The sequence below is a fragment of the Pan troglodytes genome, chromosome 7, assembly GCF_028858775.2.
Source record: "Pan troglodytes isolate AG18354 chromosome 7, NHGRI_mPanTro3-v2.0_pri, whole genome shotgun sequence".
NCBI lineage: Eukaryota > Metazoa > Chordata > Mammalia > Primates > Hominidae > Pan > Pan troglodytes.
The window spans coordinates 30500535-30516091 of record NC_072405.2 but is presented as its reverse complement, the minus strand read 5'-3'; the positions used below and the strand labels follow the sequence as shown (position 1 = coordinate 30516091).

The following is a 15557-nucleotide window of genomic DNA, read 5'->3' as shown; positions in this document are numbered from 1 at the left end:
CCAGGCATGGTGGCACGTGCCTATAGTCCCAGCTACTTGGGAGGCTGAGGCAGAAAAATTGCTTGAACCCAGAGGCAGAGGTTGCAGTAAGCCGAGATCATGCCACTGCACTCCAGCCTGGGCAACAGAGTGACACTCCATCTCAAAAAAATATATATATAGATAGACGGGGAAACAAAGGCACAGAGAAGTTAAGCAACTTCCCCAAGACCACACAGCCAGTACATGGCACAGCTGCGAGTCAAACTCAGGCACTCTGGCTCTTAAAGTTATACCCTCCTCCAATCCTCCACATGGCCTCCCTGGGCCTGCCAAGCAATTCTGCTCAGCAGCTGTGCTAAGGACAAGTGTCCATTTTCCCTTCATCCTCAGAGCCCCACACCCTTCAAGAAGCAGGAACTTAGGGTAGGATTCAGCACAGGCTTTGCAGAGAAGGGAGGGATCCCTTTGGCCTGGCTGGGGATGTGGAAGTCGGGGAAGGTATTAAGAATTTGGGTTGGGCCGGGCGTGGTGGCTCACGCCTGTAATCCCAGCACTTTGGGAGGCCCAGGCGGGCAGATCGCCTGAGGTCAGGAGTCCGAGACCAGCCTGGCCAACATGGTGACACCTTGTCTCTACTAAAAATACAAAAATTAGCCAGGCGTGGTGGCAGGCGGCTGTAATCCCAGCTACTCGGGAGGCTGAGGCAGGAGAATCGCTTGAACCCGGGAGGCGGAGGTTATATTGAGCCAAGATCGTGTCATTGCACTCCAGCCTGGGGGTCAAAAGCAAGACTTCGTCTCAAAAAAAAAAAAAACAAAAAAAGAAAGACGGTGAAACCCTGTCTCTGCTAAAAATACAAAAATTAGCCAGGGGCGATAGCGGGTGCCTGTGATCCCAGCTACTCGGGAGGCTGAGGCAGAAGAATTGCTTGAACCCGGGGGGCAGAGGTCGAGGTGAGCTGAGATCGTGCCACTGCACTCCAGCTTGGGCGACAGAGTGAGACTCAGTCTCAGTAAAAAAAGAATTTGGGTTGGACCTTGAAGAACAGGTAGCATATCAGGAGGCAGGGATGGGAATGAGGGCGGATATTGCCAGCTCCAAAAGTTCTTATCTTCTTGGCTCCCCTGCAAATGTTTGATCCTCTGACCATGATTCCCTTCTTTTTTTTATTTTTATTTTTTCCTTTTTTGAGACTGAGTCTTACTCTGTTGCCCAGGCTGGAATGCAGTGGCACGATCTTGGCTCACTGCAACCTCCACCTCCCGGGTTTGAGCGAGCGATTCTCCTGCCACAGCCTCCTGAGTAGCTGGGACTACAGGCATGCACCACCATGCCCAGCTAATTTTTGTATTTTTAGTAGAAACAGGGTTTCACCATGTTGGCCAGGCTGGTCTCAAACCCCTGACCTCAAGTGATCCACCCGCCTCGACCTCCCAAAGTGCTGGGATTACAGGCGTGAGTCACCGCACCCGGCCAATTCCCTTAAAACCGTCTCCTCCTCATAAAGGTTCTCCTCCGTTGCTGGGGAACCACTGTCAGTCCTCTCCGCGCCAGCTGCTAATTACATGAGTGTAGACTTGGGGGATCCGAAAAGAAGGCTTTCCAGGTGGCTCTTTTACTTTGACATACCCATGACAGGCAGAATCAATTGTATATGGCAAGATTTACCTATCATTCACATTTCTGGCAATAAGCTGAGAATTGGGAGGCAAATGAAAAACAACTTCCCCACAGCCAAAATAGACGGCAAAGTCCATCCACTAAAGCAGGCGGCATTATTTCAGGTTTACCTTTGAAAGGCCATAGACTTTGGAGTCAGAAAGTCCTAGAACCGAATGCCAATTTCACCACTACTACCTGTGTAAACTTGGGTAGATTCACTCAAGCGCTTGAAGCCACCATTCTCTTGGCTGTACAGTAGGGATAATGGTACCTAGGTCGTAAAAGTGTTATGGGGAATAGCGAGGTCCGGCATGTAAGGTGCCTAATGCTTTCCGTGGTACATGATTGTTAAACAATAGAGAGGCTGTTAGTATTCTACTACACCAGGCTCTGCAGGCCCTTTCAATGTTCACGTCCCCAGGGTGCCACTTGGCTTCCCTTACAACTCTCCAATTTCATTCAGGACTGTGGCTAGTTTTTACTTCGTGTACTTCTACAACCATGCGTTGATTAATCTGGAATTTTTATAGTTAGCCCTTTTCTCTTTCTGCCGCTCCAGGCAAGCTTCTGAAAAAAAAGGACAGGAGTCCTCTGGGAATTGCAGCGGGAGCAGCCCCAAGGCAGAGAGAGATGCTTTTGGGGCAAGGCCATGTGCGTCCACTAGAGAGACTAGTGTTAGCCCAGGCCAGCCAGGAAGAACAGGGAAGGAAGCTGATCCTAGCCCAATGCCATATCCCTGCCGATTGCAAAAACTCCCAGACAGGAAGGTAAGTAGCGTGCCACCTGACTCCACTGCTCAGGGCCAGGGACCGTCTTGTGCATCTGTACATCCCTGGTGGCTGGCCCAGTGCTGGGCACATAGCAGGCACACAGGTTTGCTGAAGAGCACTAAAGTAATTGTTGAAATGCAGCAGGGCTTTAGAACACACATAGTATTGCAATCACCGACTCTTGTGTCATAATCCAATTTTGTGTAATTTTGGAGAAGTTACTAAATTTTTCCAAGCCTGGTTTCTCATATCCAAAACAGGGATAATGTTAGCATCTGGCCCGTAATGTTGCTGTACGATAATGTTGGACATAACACACATAAAGAATTTAACATGGCCAGGCGCAGCAGCTCACGTCTGTAATCCCAGCACTTTGGGAGGCTGAGGCAGGCGAATCACCTGAGGTCGGGAGTTCGAGACCAGCCTGACCAACATGGAGAAACCCGTCTCTACTAAAAATACAAAATTATCGGGGTGTGGTGGCACATGCCTGTAATCCCAGCTACTCAGGAGGCTGAGGAGGTTGCGGTGAGCTGAGATCGTGCCATTGCACTCCAGCGTGGGCAACAAGAATGAAACACGTCTCAATAATAATAATAATAATAATAATAATAATAATTTAACGCATACCTGCTCAATCAAATGTTCAATCATTGTTAGTTATTGCTATTATTATCGGTGGGTGAGATTTCCCAAGGCTGGAGTAATGGGAACCCTCTAGAGGGAAACAAAGGAAGCCAAGGCATAGCTGGTAGAAAACAGCAAAAAAGGAATGCAATTTTTTGTTGTTGTTTTGAGACAAGATCTTGCTCTGCCCCCCTGGCATGAGTGTAGTGGCGTAATCATAGCTTACTGCAACCTTGAACTCCCAGGCTCAAGCAATCCTCCCACCTCAGCCTCCCGAGTAGCTGGAACTACCAGCACCCACCAGACACCCAGCTAATTTTTAAAATTTTTTGTAGAGATGGAGTTCCGCTATGTTAGCCAGGCTGGTCTCAAACTCCTGGCCTCAAGTGATCCTCCTGCCTCAGCTTCCCAAAGTGTTGGGATTACAGGCATGGGCCATATACTGGCCAGAACTGCCATTTTTTAAGTGAGATTCAGAACAAGGAAGAATGGGTTCACTTTTAAGGGAAGACGGTAGAATATCAACCAAGAGAGAAGCCAGAATTACTCAACTCTCAATAAAAATCTGTCCACGTAAGAATGATCTTCAAATTACAACAAATGAAAATAAGCATTGTTTGAAAAGGAAATAGAAGCTCAATAACATAGAAGGAGGAGAGCCCATGAGCACCTCTCTACATTGGTTTTTGTCTCCAAGCTCATCAATGACATCAGAGGAGACAGTCAAATAATTTGCAGATGTGATTAGCATGTGTAATCTGCAGGACTCAGAGTAAAAGCTTTCCCAATCTTCAAAGGGGTGTGTGTGCTGGGAGGAGAGTAAGGAGCGGATTCTGGGAATTGCAAACCACTGGGCCAAACGTCAATCCCCAGTGAAACAGATGGTCTGTGACCATTTAGAAAAGAAACACTTGATTACTAGGAGCCAGTTTGGGTTCACTGGAAACAAGGCAGGTCGAACACATTTGTCTTCCTTTTAAAAGGGGTTTTGTCAACGGGTGGAACAGTAGATTTAATTTGGTAAGGCATTGCATCTTACTTATTCAGCATTTATGAAACACTTCCTGGGCCAACGACAGAAAGATGAGCAAGGTATGGTCTCAGAAGGAGCGTACATCCCGGTCAACTGGTGGTCACCTGTGGCTGGATAGTAATGACCTTAAGTGGCATCAGAACTGGTGTAATAACTCTGCTCAAAGCCTAGATTAAAAGATTAATGTCAATTTGCAGGGAAATCTTGGTTCTTCTTTGGTTTGTGTGCTGTTCTATGTTTTGATCAAAGGCCAGGATGAAGACCTAGAAGTCATGCTTATCAAAAGAGCTCATGGCAGAGGTAAGAGGAGGGCTACCTGATGGATGGTGAAATTCTGATTCAAAATGATCTTGAGATGTCGAAATGAACAATGCAATCAATAATAGAATTGAATCCAGCTCAACGCTGCACTATGACATTAAGAACCATGCCCCAGTCAAGGAAAATAAAGTCTTGTAGCTTGGGAGCAATAAAAATATGGACACAGAAGGTCTGGGGTTGGTGCAGAGGTCCAGAGTCTGTGTGAAAAGACCGTGAATGGATCTAAGAAGGGATGGGAGTAGTCTCCCCACATTAGGAGGGCTGACGTGGGAAAGAGGGAGTGAGTTATCCTGCATTGCTCTTGAGGAAAGTACTGGAGCAATTGGGGGGCTTAAGGGAGAAGAAGAGACGTTGTAACATTAAGAGCTGGCTACAGGCCAGATGTGGTGGCTCACGCCTGTAATCCCAGCACTTTGGAAGTCTGAGCCAGGAGGATCACTTGAGCTCAGGAGTTCGAGACCAGCCTGTGCAACATGGCGAAACCCTGTCTCAATCAAAAATAGAAAAAAAATTGCCGGGCATGGTAGCGCACATCTGCAGTCCCAGCTACTCCAGAGGCTGAGGTGGGAGTATCGCTTGAGCCTGGGCGGCAGAGGTTGCAGTGAGCTGAGATCGCGCCACTGCACTCTACCTTGGGTGAAAAAGTGAGATTCTGTCTCAAGAAAAAAAAAAAAAGAGCTGGCTAGAGAACAGAATGAATTATTCTGAAAAGTAGTGAGACTCTCATCACCTTAGGTATTCAAACAGGGCTAATCAACCATGCAGTGGGAAACCTGACCGGACAGGCTTGGGGGCCCTCCCCACACTCGGTGTCCACCCTACTTGCCACCAATTAGTAACGAGCAGGGAAGGCTTCCTGAAGGAGGTCACATCCGAGCTAGACTGTGAAGATGGAGACAGCTCTGACCCGATCCTGTAGTATGCCCGAAGCCAGCCCCACGTGGCAGCAAGTATGAGAACTGGGTACTTCCCCACAAGGTAAGACAGAAGGTGGAGCTGAGCTTTCTCTATGGATCAGAACTGATATAGCAGGTGACAGGTAGAGGGAGGAGAATAGAGTGCCAGTGGAGAGCCAGGCACAGAAAATCAGGCCCACAGAGCAAAGACTGGAGGGTCCTTTGCTCTCCAGCAAAGAGGGAAGGATGGGTGAGAAGGAGAGACCCACCAGGCAGCATCCTGCTGGAGGCACCTGCATCATTCCTGAATTGTTCCCAGGACTAGAGCCTGTCAGAATCGGGAAGAGCCCTTCAGGAGCCCCTGGCCCAAGCCCTGATGAGACGGATGAGAGCTGAGCGTCAGGCTGAGCAGTTCATCCAAGGGAACCCAGACCTGAGAAGAGCTCCAGTCCCACCTCAGTCCTTGTTAGCTGTGTGACCTTGGGCAAGTTACTTAACCACCCTGTGCCTCAGTTTCCTCATCTGTAAAATAAAGGTGGAGGTAGCCATAAAAACTAAAAGAGGTGATGTAGGAAAATCACCCAAGAAGAACTAGATAATCAAAATAGACCTACACAGCAAGTGCTATGTGCAAATTAACACTAATTTACAATTATTGGGAGATACCAGGGAAGGCGGTGAATGCCAGGAGCCCCTTCCCACAGCCGTGCTCCATCAGCGCTCTGGACTTGATACATTTACGGTAGCCAGGTAGGTCGCTGGCACCCATATTGACCCCCACTGTGGGAGAAGTCCCTGAGGTATGGGGACCCGCAGGGGAGGGGGAGGCTCAGAGGCTGAGCCCACACATACCTTCTCCCCGGGTGTGACAGAGATGCGCCACACGCAGTGCATGTGAGCAGAGTAGCCATTGGGGTATTCAGGGGAGGAGAAGTTGCCTGTGCTGTCTTGCAGGGTCTCTCCACAGGCTGTGAGGAAAGGAAATGACAGGGCAGGGCTGCAGGTGCCAAATCCCCCCATCTTCTGGCTCACCCACCCCTGAACCTTGGCATCCTCTGGGGGAGGGGAGAATGCCTGAGGAGTGGGAGGGTGTCTGCAATGGTCCTGCCCCTGTAAGATCCACCCCCCTGCCTCACATACAGCACACGCCATCCTACCTCCCAGCCCAGTGCTGCCCTGTTTGTGAAGGCAATATGGGTTCCAGAGCTAAGGTCAAGCTCCCTTGGTGGGGCTCCGTGCCACCTCCCTCTCCTAGGATTGCTGTTCTCCCCACTTCCGCCCCTACAGACCCTCAGAAGGTGGCGGCTCAGCTTCTGACCACCCACCTGAGCCTACCCCCAGCGGCCTCCTTCACTTGGACACTGCCCCTCCTATGGGGTCCCCTCCCCCGCCACACCCTTCTCTAAGACTTGCAGCCTAAGCCTTCTTGGTGGCACCAGGCACCTGGCCTCTGCCTCCCTCAGGCCCTGCCCTCCACGCCCTCACCCATCCCTTCTCTGCCCTGACCTGGGCACTTGTAAAGCTTGCGGGCTTGGGCAATGTCCCCCTTGCTGAGCCGTGTCCTTTGGCCAATGGGAGGTTTCACCCCGTTCACCTCATACTTGGGGACAATGGTATCCAGGAAGATGCCCCTGAAGAAGAGGGAGAAAAGTAAGGGTGAGTGTCTCATGCACAGTGGGCAGGGAGTGGGTGGCATGCCCATATGTACCCACAAGTCACGACCCTGCTGGAGCTCAGACATTCCTCAGCAGGGTCAGGGCCGGGTGGAGACGTCTCACCCTGTCATTATGCTACCCACTGACCAGCAGCCACCCTGCTCCGTGGCAGCCACACCACAGGAGTCGGGGGAGCCCCAGGAACACTTTGGGAGGTCAGGGATGCAGGTCCAGGGTGCCCTTGGACCCACTGGTGCTCCCAGCTCAGGCTGGCCACAACTCCCAGCCCCAGGAAAGCTACAGGCCCCTAGCGGGTCATCTCTCTCCAGCCCCACTGGGCCCCTGCTTCTGCAGCCCCTCATGCTGCTCCAGCCCTAATTAAACTTCTCCCAGGACTCCCCAGGCCAGCTCCTCACCCTGCTGGCACAGGCTGCATCTGAAAGCACCTGGAACAAGGCCAAAGGCAGATTCCACTGCAGCCAGACCAAGCCCCGGGGACAGCCCCACCAGCTCCCAATCTATCAGTGTCTCCTGTCCTGGCCATTCCTCCCTGCTGAATCCTGGGTGTTTGCACTGGGAGGAGCAGAGTGAAGGGGAGGCAGGCAGCCCTCCACCTCCCCAGGGCCCCTGACTCACACCCAGCTGGGTGGATCACAGCAGGGGGTGGGGTGGGATGTGGTGGGAAATGTAAGGCCGGGTCTGTGGGTGTGGGGGGCAGAATGACCTCACCACCCTTCCTTGGTCTCTGTTCCTGCAGGTCTGCAGGCAGGAAGAGCAGATCGGGTAGAAGCACTGAGAAGAGGGGGCAGGGCCACTGTCTGGGACACAGACAGAGGATGAGCAAAGCACCAGGCCTGGGAATGGCCAGGCCAGGAAGGAGTTTGAGGAGGAGGGAGGTGCCATTTCCCACACTCTGCTAAGGAGAATCTTGGGGGAGGGGAGGCTGGGCCACCACCTTTGAGGGCTCTGGTTGTGGCTTCTGGGGACCTGGGCCTCAGATAAGGAGGATGTGCTTCGGAGCTGGGCATGGGGGCTAGTCCAGGGCAGGGGTCAGGCTTCGTGCAAACTGGCCAATTACAAAAAAAGCAGACTAATTAAAAAGGAATGGCTGAGCATGGTGGCTCGCGCCTGTAATCTCAGCGTTTTGGGAGGCCGAGGTGGGAGGATCCCTTGAGCCCAGGAGTTCGAGACCAGCCTGGGCAATATAGTGAGACCCCATCTCTAAAAAAAAGGCACGGTGGCGTGTGCCTGTCATCCTAGCTACTCAGGAGGCTGAGACGGGACGATTCCTTGAGCCTAGGAGTTTGAGGCTGCAGTGAGCCATGACTGTGCCACTGCACTCCAGCCTAGGTGATAGAGCAAGATCCTGTCTCAAACAAAAACAAAAACAAACAAATGGCCCACAAATAAAAGCTCAGCACCCTTTGGGCTGATAGTTTGGGGCTACCCCACACTGCCTGGCTTGCAGAGTGGCTGGGTTCAGCCTCCTCCGCCAGGTACCCTGGGTGCACACGGTGGTAAGGCCCTGCCACAGACCCACCCGTGGAAGAGGACAGGAGGGCAGGCAACATCCACGGACCCTCTGCTTGGAGGCCACAGCCCCCCAGAGGGCCACTCTTTTCCTGGGTCACTGCCCCAGAAGTGGGAGGCAGGAGGAGAATAGCCTACAGAGGGCAGGGTGGGGCTGCCCGAGCAGAGGCCCAGCCCCAATCCCGTCTCCCACCTGGAGAATGTGTTTCGAGCGTAATGCATGATGCTGTCGAAGTCATAGGTCTCCCCCAGGGACTCCACCTCCTGAGGCTCCATCTTCAGGAAGTTATACTCCTGCCCTGCCAAGATCAGGAAAAGGGTGTGGGGGGAGAGGAGGGGGTGGGTCTGCCTGGGATGCAACGCTCACTTTCCAGGGCAGGGAATGGAGTCCTTCCTGTATCTGAGAGAGTCCCCCTACCTGAGGGTCCGGGGAGCAGCCAAGGGGAGCCTGGGGAATGGGGAGGGTCTCAGGAAGAGTCCCGTCCAGCAGAGGGCCTGGTGAATGGAGGACTCAAGGGAACATGGGAAGGAAGCACCATTTCTAGAGCCACAGCTGAGAAGGAGCAGTGAAGAGTGGAGAACGCCTGGGAGAGAGGGAGGAGGCGGGAGGGGAGGGACAGAGACATCGAGAAAATGAGAGAAAAGCCCTCAGAGGGCAGACCAGGCAGAGGGCAGATAGTGGGCAAAGGTGGGGAGAAAGGCCTGAGCAGTCCCCAGGACGGCCCACTACGCCCATGCCCCACCCTAGAGGCTGCCCGGGCTACCGCTGTCCAGGACCAGGACCTGGCCCAGCCTCCCAGAGGAGCTCCACAGATGCGGGTCCTTGATCTGCCACGGAGGAGGAAATGCCTCAAGGGCAGGGGCTGGCTCAACCCAGGCTGTGGGCAGCTCTGCGGGCCCAGGCGACGGCTGGCTGGAGCGGCTGCCACTGCCCCCAGGGGTCCTGGAGGTGGGGGCTGGGGCGGGAGCCGCCCACCAAGGCCGCACCGAGGGGCAGGTACCTACCTGGCTGGATGTTCTCACGAACGATGGAAACATGGCGGTCCCGATCTGGCCGAGTGTGTTCGTGCCAGAAGCCGACGACGTGGCCCAGCTCGTGGACCACAATGCCGAACTTGTCACAGTTCTTGCCGATGGAGATGGCCTGGGGGCCCCCGCCGCGGCGACCCACGTAGGAGCAGCACCTGGAGGGCGGGGCCAGCTCAGGGGGGCGGTCCCGAGCTGGGGGAGTGCATCCACTCAGGGGCGGGGCCAGGCTGCCGGGGGCGGGGCGGCAGGGGAGCGAAGGGGAGTGGGGGGCCCTGAGCACCGAGTGCCCAGGCTGTGTGCTGGAGGTCACAGCCGCACAAGGGGCAGTTCCTGGGTAGATGCCCCATAGCAGGAGGGGACAAAGGGACCCAAGGCTGTGCCCAGCTGGGGGCAGTGGCAGGGCCCAGGGCAGAACCTGGGTTGGGGCAATGGCGGAAGGTGCAGCGCCTAGGGCTTCCTGCTCACCCGCAAGGTCGATAGGTGAACACAATATAGCTGTCCTCGTCGGTGCGCTCCAGGAAGGTGACACAGGTGTGCTTCTCCCAGTGCCTCATGGCCTGCCGGAAGACTGCCCTCTGGCTACCTGCCAGGAGGAAGGAAGCCAGGTTGCCACGGTGTTCAGGCAGTCCCACCCCCTACCCACCACTGAAGAGTCACAGCCATTCTGAGAGCAGACTGCCTGGAAAGGAATGTGTGGGCACTCGGGCTGCAGGTGGCACCCACGCCTCCGTGCCTGGCAGGGCTGCCGCAAGGCCAGGCCTGGAAGCTGGTTACACTCTGGGACCCACAATAGCACGCTCACCAGTGAAGTTTCCCCCAATGACAAAGGGGATGACCCCATCGGGCCACACACGCTCTGGTCGGGACGTCGCCGCCCGCCGGCTACGGGATCTACCTCTCCATCTCCCACAGGCTCCCCTCTGAGGCTGCCCGTTGGTGCTCTGGCAGCTGGGGGTAGAAGTGTTTCCTGCAACTGAGAGAGGAAGTCATGGTGACTAGTGAGTGGAGGGAAAGAGGAGGAAAGCAAAAGCATAGTCAAACCTCATTTTTCATGGATTCTGTGCTTGCAAATTTGTCTACTGGCTAAAATTTATTCGTAGTCCCCAAAATCAATACTCTCAGGGCTTTCACGGTCATTTGTGGACATCTGCAGAGCAGTGAAAAATTTCAGTCACCCAACATGCATGTTCCCAGCTGAGGTGGAATAAGGCAACGCTCCGCCTTCTGCTTTCGGCTCCCATTGTGTAACCAAGTGTCCTTTTTGAGGTCTAGTGAAAGTGCCCTGTTTTTTGTGTTTTTGTGCGCTTTGTTGAGGGTTTCGCTGTTTAAAACAGCCCCTGAGCATAATGCTGAAGTGCTCTCTGGTGTTCCCAAGGGCAAGAAGGCTGTGATATGCCTCACAGAGAACATACGTGTGCTAGGTAAGCTTCTTTGAGGCATGAGTTAGAGTGCTGTTGGTCATGAGTTCAATGTTAATGAATCAGCTCCATATTAAGTAAGGTGTCTTTAAAAAGAAACACTCATAAAACAAGGTGATGCACTGATCAGTTGACAAAAATGTTGTGACCAGAGGCTTGAAGGAACCTGACCCTGTATTTTCCCTAGGAGCAATGGGTCAGTATTTGCTAATGTTTTCAGTGACTGTACAGAGTAACTATAAAGTTATTCTATAACTTCCATAAATAGCAAGAATTGACAATAATCGTAAAAGAGAACAAAGGTGTACTCATTTTCTAGGAATTGTGGGGATCTGAGATTAGGAAAATATCCCTTCTCATTGAATAAACCTTGACATTTGTGGAGCATTCAGAACTCTATGCCTTCTTTTGATTTCCCAAATTCATGTTTGCATTTGACATAGGAGCTCTAAGGCATGTGGACAAGTGTTGTATTGTATTTGACAGATGAGGAAACTAAGGCCAAAGCTTTGGCCAAAGTCACCTGGTGGGTTAGCAGGGGACCCCTCCATGCAGCTTTCCGTTGTGCCATACCTACTAGTCCCCACTAAGGTCACATGAGCCTTACTTGTTAGCAGGCCACCAGGTCACCCTCCAATGCCACCTGCCCTCTGGGGTACTTTATTCCATAAGGTGCCCACATCAGGATCTTCCCTCAAGCTGGACAGGACAACTTCAGGCACACTACAGTGTTCCCAGAGCAGACCCTCAATAAGAATCCCTGCCCTTTGGTATAGTGGCTTACGCCTGTAATCCCAGCACTTTGGGAGGCCAGGGAGGACAGATCACTTGAGGCCAGGAGTTCGAGACCAGCCTGGCCAACACCGTGACATCCCGTGTCTACTAAAAATATAAAAAATTGGCCAGGCGTGGTGTTGCATGCCTGTGGTCCCAGCTACTTGGGAGGCTGAGGCACGAGAATTGCTTGAACTCAGGAGGTAGAGGTTGCAGTGAGCCGAAATGGTGCCACTGCGTTCTAGCCTAGGTAACAGACTGAGACCCTGTCTCAAAAAAAAAAAAAAGACAGAAAAAAAGAAGAAAGAATCCCTGCCCCTGCCCTTTGGGAAGGGGAGGGCTATTTGTGTGCTCTCAGGACCATGTCTCAAACATCAGCACTGGCAGTGAGGAGCTTTCACCCTTCTACAGAGCAGTAAGGGACTGGAAAGAACAGACACAGCCCAGGCCCTCATCCCTCCCATTCCTGTATCCATGCACAAGTACCACATGGGTTTTTAGGAGTTTGGACCACAATCAAGGATAAGAATAAAGCATCCCTGACCTTAAAGAACTAGGGAGACATAGGAGCAAATCCTTTCAATATGGTGTGATAAATGACAGGGTAACAGTGTGAGCACAGAGGAGGGAGAAAACAGGGAAAATGGAGGGACAGTCATGTTTGGGGGGCAACTGGGAAAGAAGAATAGGAGAAGCTCCTGAAATGGGCCTCAGAGGATGCACAGAAATTTGCAAAGTGGGAACAGGAGAGCCCAGGAGGGATTGCAGTGTTGGGCAGAGTCTCAGATCTGGAGTGAGAAAGCTTGAGTTCCAGTCCCAGCTCTGCCACTCACTAGTTGTGTGATCCTGGGCAGGTCACTTTACCTCTGTGAATCTTAGTTTCTGTACCTATAAAACAGGAGTTGTCCTGACACCACATTTAAAGGTGGCTGGGGACAGTCAGGCTAGACAATACTTTTGAAAGTGGTTTTTAAACTGTAAACAAAAAGAATGTCAGTTCTTAGTTGCTGGGGATATCTATATTTACTACTCCTCTGGGGAAGGGATGAAGATATCCCGAGGGAAGATAGACCCATGTGCTGGGGTCAAACTCATGGCCTCTGTCCTGGGAGGGCCTGGCTGGGAACAGGGAGATTCCTTGTTTCCCTAAGCCTGGAACCCATTTCTAGGACACAGAGGGCCCATTGGCACCCGGCTTACCTGCAGCTTTGATGGAGGACTTATGAGCTGTGTGTTGTCTGAGATCCGCAGCCTGCTGTACCTGGAAGGCCCTCAGGTCCTCTTCGTCCAGGGCAATGTCCCCAAGAAAGGCAGCTAAAGAGAAAAGAAGAAGCCAGGGCTGAGTTAATCCTCCTACCCAGCCCTAGGTGCACCGTGCTTCTAGCCTCACCCCTGTAGGCACCAGCCCCCAACCTCCACAGCGACTGTGATCCGCAAATGCCATCTGAACGATAAGGAGAAGGGCAGTTAGGGATCAGCTTATAGAATTTCTTGGGAAGCTCATGCTTACTTTTCAGTTAAAATCCCAGTAAAGCTGATGCTCAGCCCCTACCAGTCTGTTAGCTCATCATTCTTTGGGGAGTGTGGGGCAGATAGGGTCTCACCACTGTGCCCAGCTAATTTTTTAAAATTAGCAGGGTCTTGCTATGTTGCCCAGGCTGGTCTCAAAATCCTGGCTTCAAGTGATCCTCCAGCCTCCTCAGCCTCTCCAGTGGCTGGGAATACAGGTGTGAGCCACAGAGCCATCATTCTTCAGCAAATACTTAGTTAACATACTACTGTGGTCCAGACAATACCCTAGTTATTAGCAAGAGAGAAGAGGCCCCTGCTTCGGTGGAGTTAACCTTCCATAATATGCAAGTAAATAAATACTGACCTAGGGTCTTCCAGATAGCAATGGGAGCTATGAAGAAAATAAAACAGGGTGTGCTGAGCATGTGGTGTTCACTCAGCAAATGCTGTTTCAATTTAACTAAGGGGGGGTCTATCAGATAAAATAAGCCAGGTGCAGTGGCTCACACCTGTAATCCCAACACTTTGGGAGGTCGAGGTGGGTGGATCACTTAAGCTCAGGAGTTCAAGATCAGCCTGGGCAACATGGTGAAACCCCGTCTCTATAAAAAATACAAAAATTAGCCAGACATGGTGATGCATGCCTGTAGTTCCAGCTACTCTCTCAGGAGGCTGAGGCAGGTGGATCAATTGAACCCAGGAGGTCAAGGCTACAGTGAGCTGAGATGATGCCACTGCAATCCAGCCTGGGCAACAGAGTGAGACCCTGTCTCAAAAAAAAAAAAAAAAGAGGAAATAAAATTGTACCATTTTTCACTAGAACAGATAAGCATCTTTGAGAAACGAAGATACCTTCTGGGAGCTTCCCAGCTAGGAGGAAAAAGTTTAACAGTTCTCAAGTAATTCCTATTCCAAGTCTTAGGCTGCCCAAGCAGAAAGGCCAGAGGGGAAGAGAGCCTCCCTAAAGGGCCATTCCGATTCCAGTATCTGGAGCTGAGGAGGGATGTTTCCAGAGGCCCGGCTGAACTGTCTGTCTTCCTTTTGAGAAGTCTGGAGAAAAGGAAGCAGAGGCCATAGAACTGGCCGCTTTGTAAGGCGCTCAGATGGGAGCTGCATGCTGAGCTGGGCTGGGCTGGGGGAAGTGGGAGGCTGGGCTAGAGGTGGGACCCACAGCAGCTTCCCTGCAGCTCCACCCACAGCAACATCTGCTTCTCATCCAGGCAGAGTGCTATACAGGCCTGGCGGTCGCGTTACACAAATTGTTTTAACCTTGAAGACTTCTACACAGGTTTCTCCTCCCCAGTTGGCCTCACTGGTGAACACACACACACACTGACTTCATCACATACAGAATCAGACACCCAAGGTTAGTGTTCCTACAGACATATGGTGGCGTCCACACCCTTGCCATCCAGTGCAGAGCCATCAAAGCCAGGGACACACATCCTTGCGCATGAAAGCAGCGGCCAGCACTGCACTTTCAGGCGGGAGGCACTCCGGGATGTTCGAATGAATGAACTGCCACGCTGATATTCTTCCGGCTTGCAAATACATGCCCAGAGACACACCCTCACCTAGACAGGATCAACAGAATGTGGGAGTGACTGTGGCAGTCATCGAGGCCAAACTTCCATTTTATAGATGAGGAAACTGAGGTCCCAAAAGCAACAACTTAACTGAACCTACACTGCTAGTCACTGGAAAACTGGACGTAACTCAGGCCTCCCCACTCCCAGTGCAGCAACCACTGCACTCTATAGAACCCCTACTGTAAATACATATACACAAAAATAGATACTCAGACGGACACATCCACAACAAAATACACACACAGTCACAGACAGTTTTTAAAAAACACACATGCACAAGCTCCAACATACACAAACCAGCTGCAAGCTCTGGACCCATTAAGCAAATAATAGTCGTGATAATGACACCTTATGTAAATATTGAAATTTTTGTGGTGCTTTCCAATTGGCAAAGTGCTTTCCCATTAATTAATTTAATCCTGGCCTGCCCACAACATGCCCAGTAAGCCACACTCCACACCATGCTCTTGCAGAGCATTAGAAACTCTCAGAGAGAGATAACCTAAGTGGCTAGGTTTAGGTTCCAGCCCACCTCCCTGACTTTAGACATCAGAACACTTGAGCCTATGAAGGGCGATAACTCACTCAAGGTCACCAGCCAGTAAGTGGCCCCAAATCTCTTCCAACCCATGAGAAAGCTACTCTTACTTAAATCGCCATCCTCGGCAGGTGGCCTTGGCTCAGCAACTGATGGGACGGCAACAGAAGATGCTTCCCAGGTGACATGCAAGAGTGGCCTTAACAAGGACATGGGATGGG

General features: G+C 52.0%; 1 protein-coding gene across 6 annotated transcripts in view; it reads right to left on the bottom strand.

The window, feature by feature from the left end:
• Positions 1–15557, bottom strand: part of BMP1 (bone morphogenetic protein 1) — a 47141-nt gene that overhangs the window by 25723 nt on the left and 5861 nt on the right. For 5 of the 6 annotated variants that reach the window (XR_010159434.1, XR_001720085.4, XR_010159433.1 and 2 more), the window contains exons 2-8: positions 12898–13011; positions 10308–10478; positions 9971–10088; positions 9482–9660; positions 8670–8775; positions 6798–6922; positions 6144–6259 (exon numbers count right to left, since the gene is read on the bottom strand). Coding sequence is in view for 1 of the 6 variants with exons in the window: in XM_016959203.4 (XP_016814692.2) it covers positions 6144–6259; positions 6798–6922; positions 8670–8775; positions 9482–9660; positions 9971–10088; positions 10308–10478; positions 12898–13011 (929 nt within the window). In the remaining 5 variants the exon portion in view is untranslated. Of the gene's footprint in view, positions 1–6143; positions 6260–6797; positions 6923–8669; positions 8776–9481; positions 9661–9970; positions 10089–10307; positions 10479–12897; positions 13012–14611; positions 14716–15557 lie in introns of those variants that run through there. The other variant, XR_001720086.4, reaches the window with a different exon arrangement.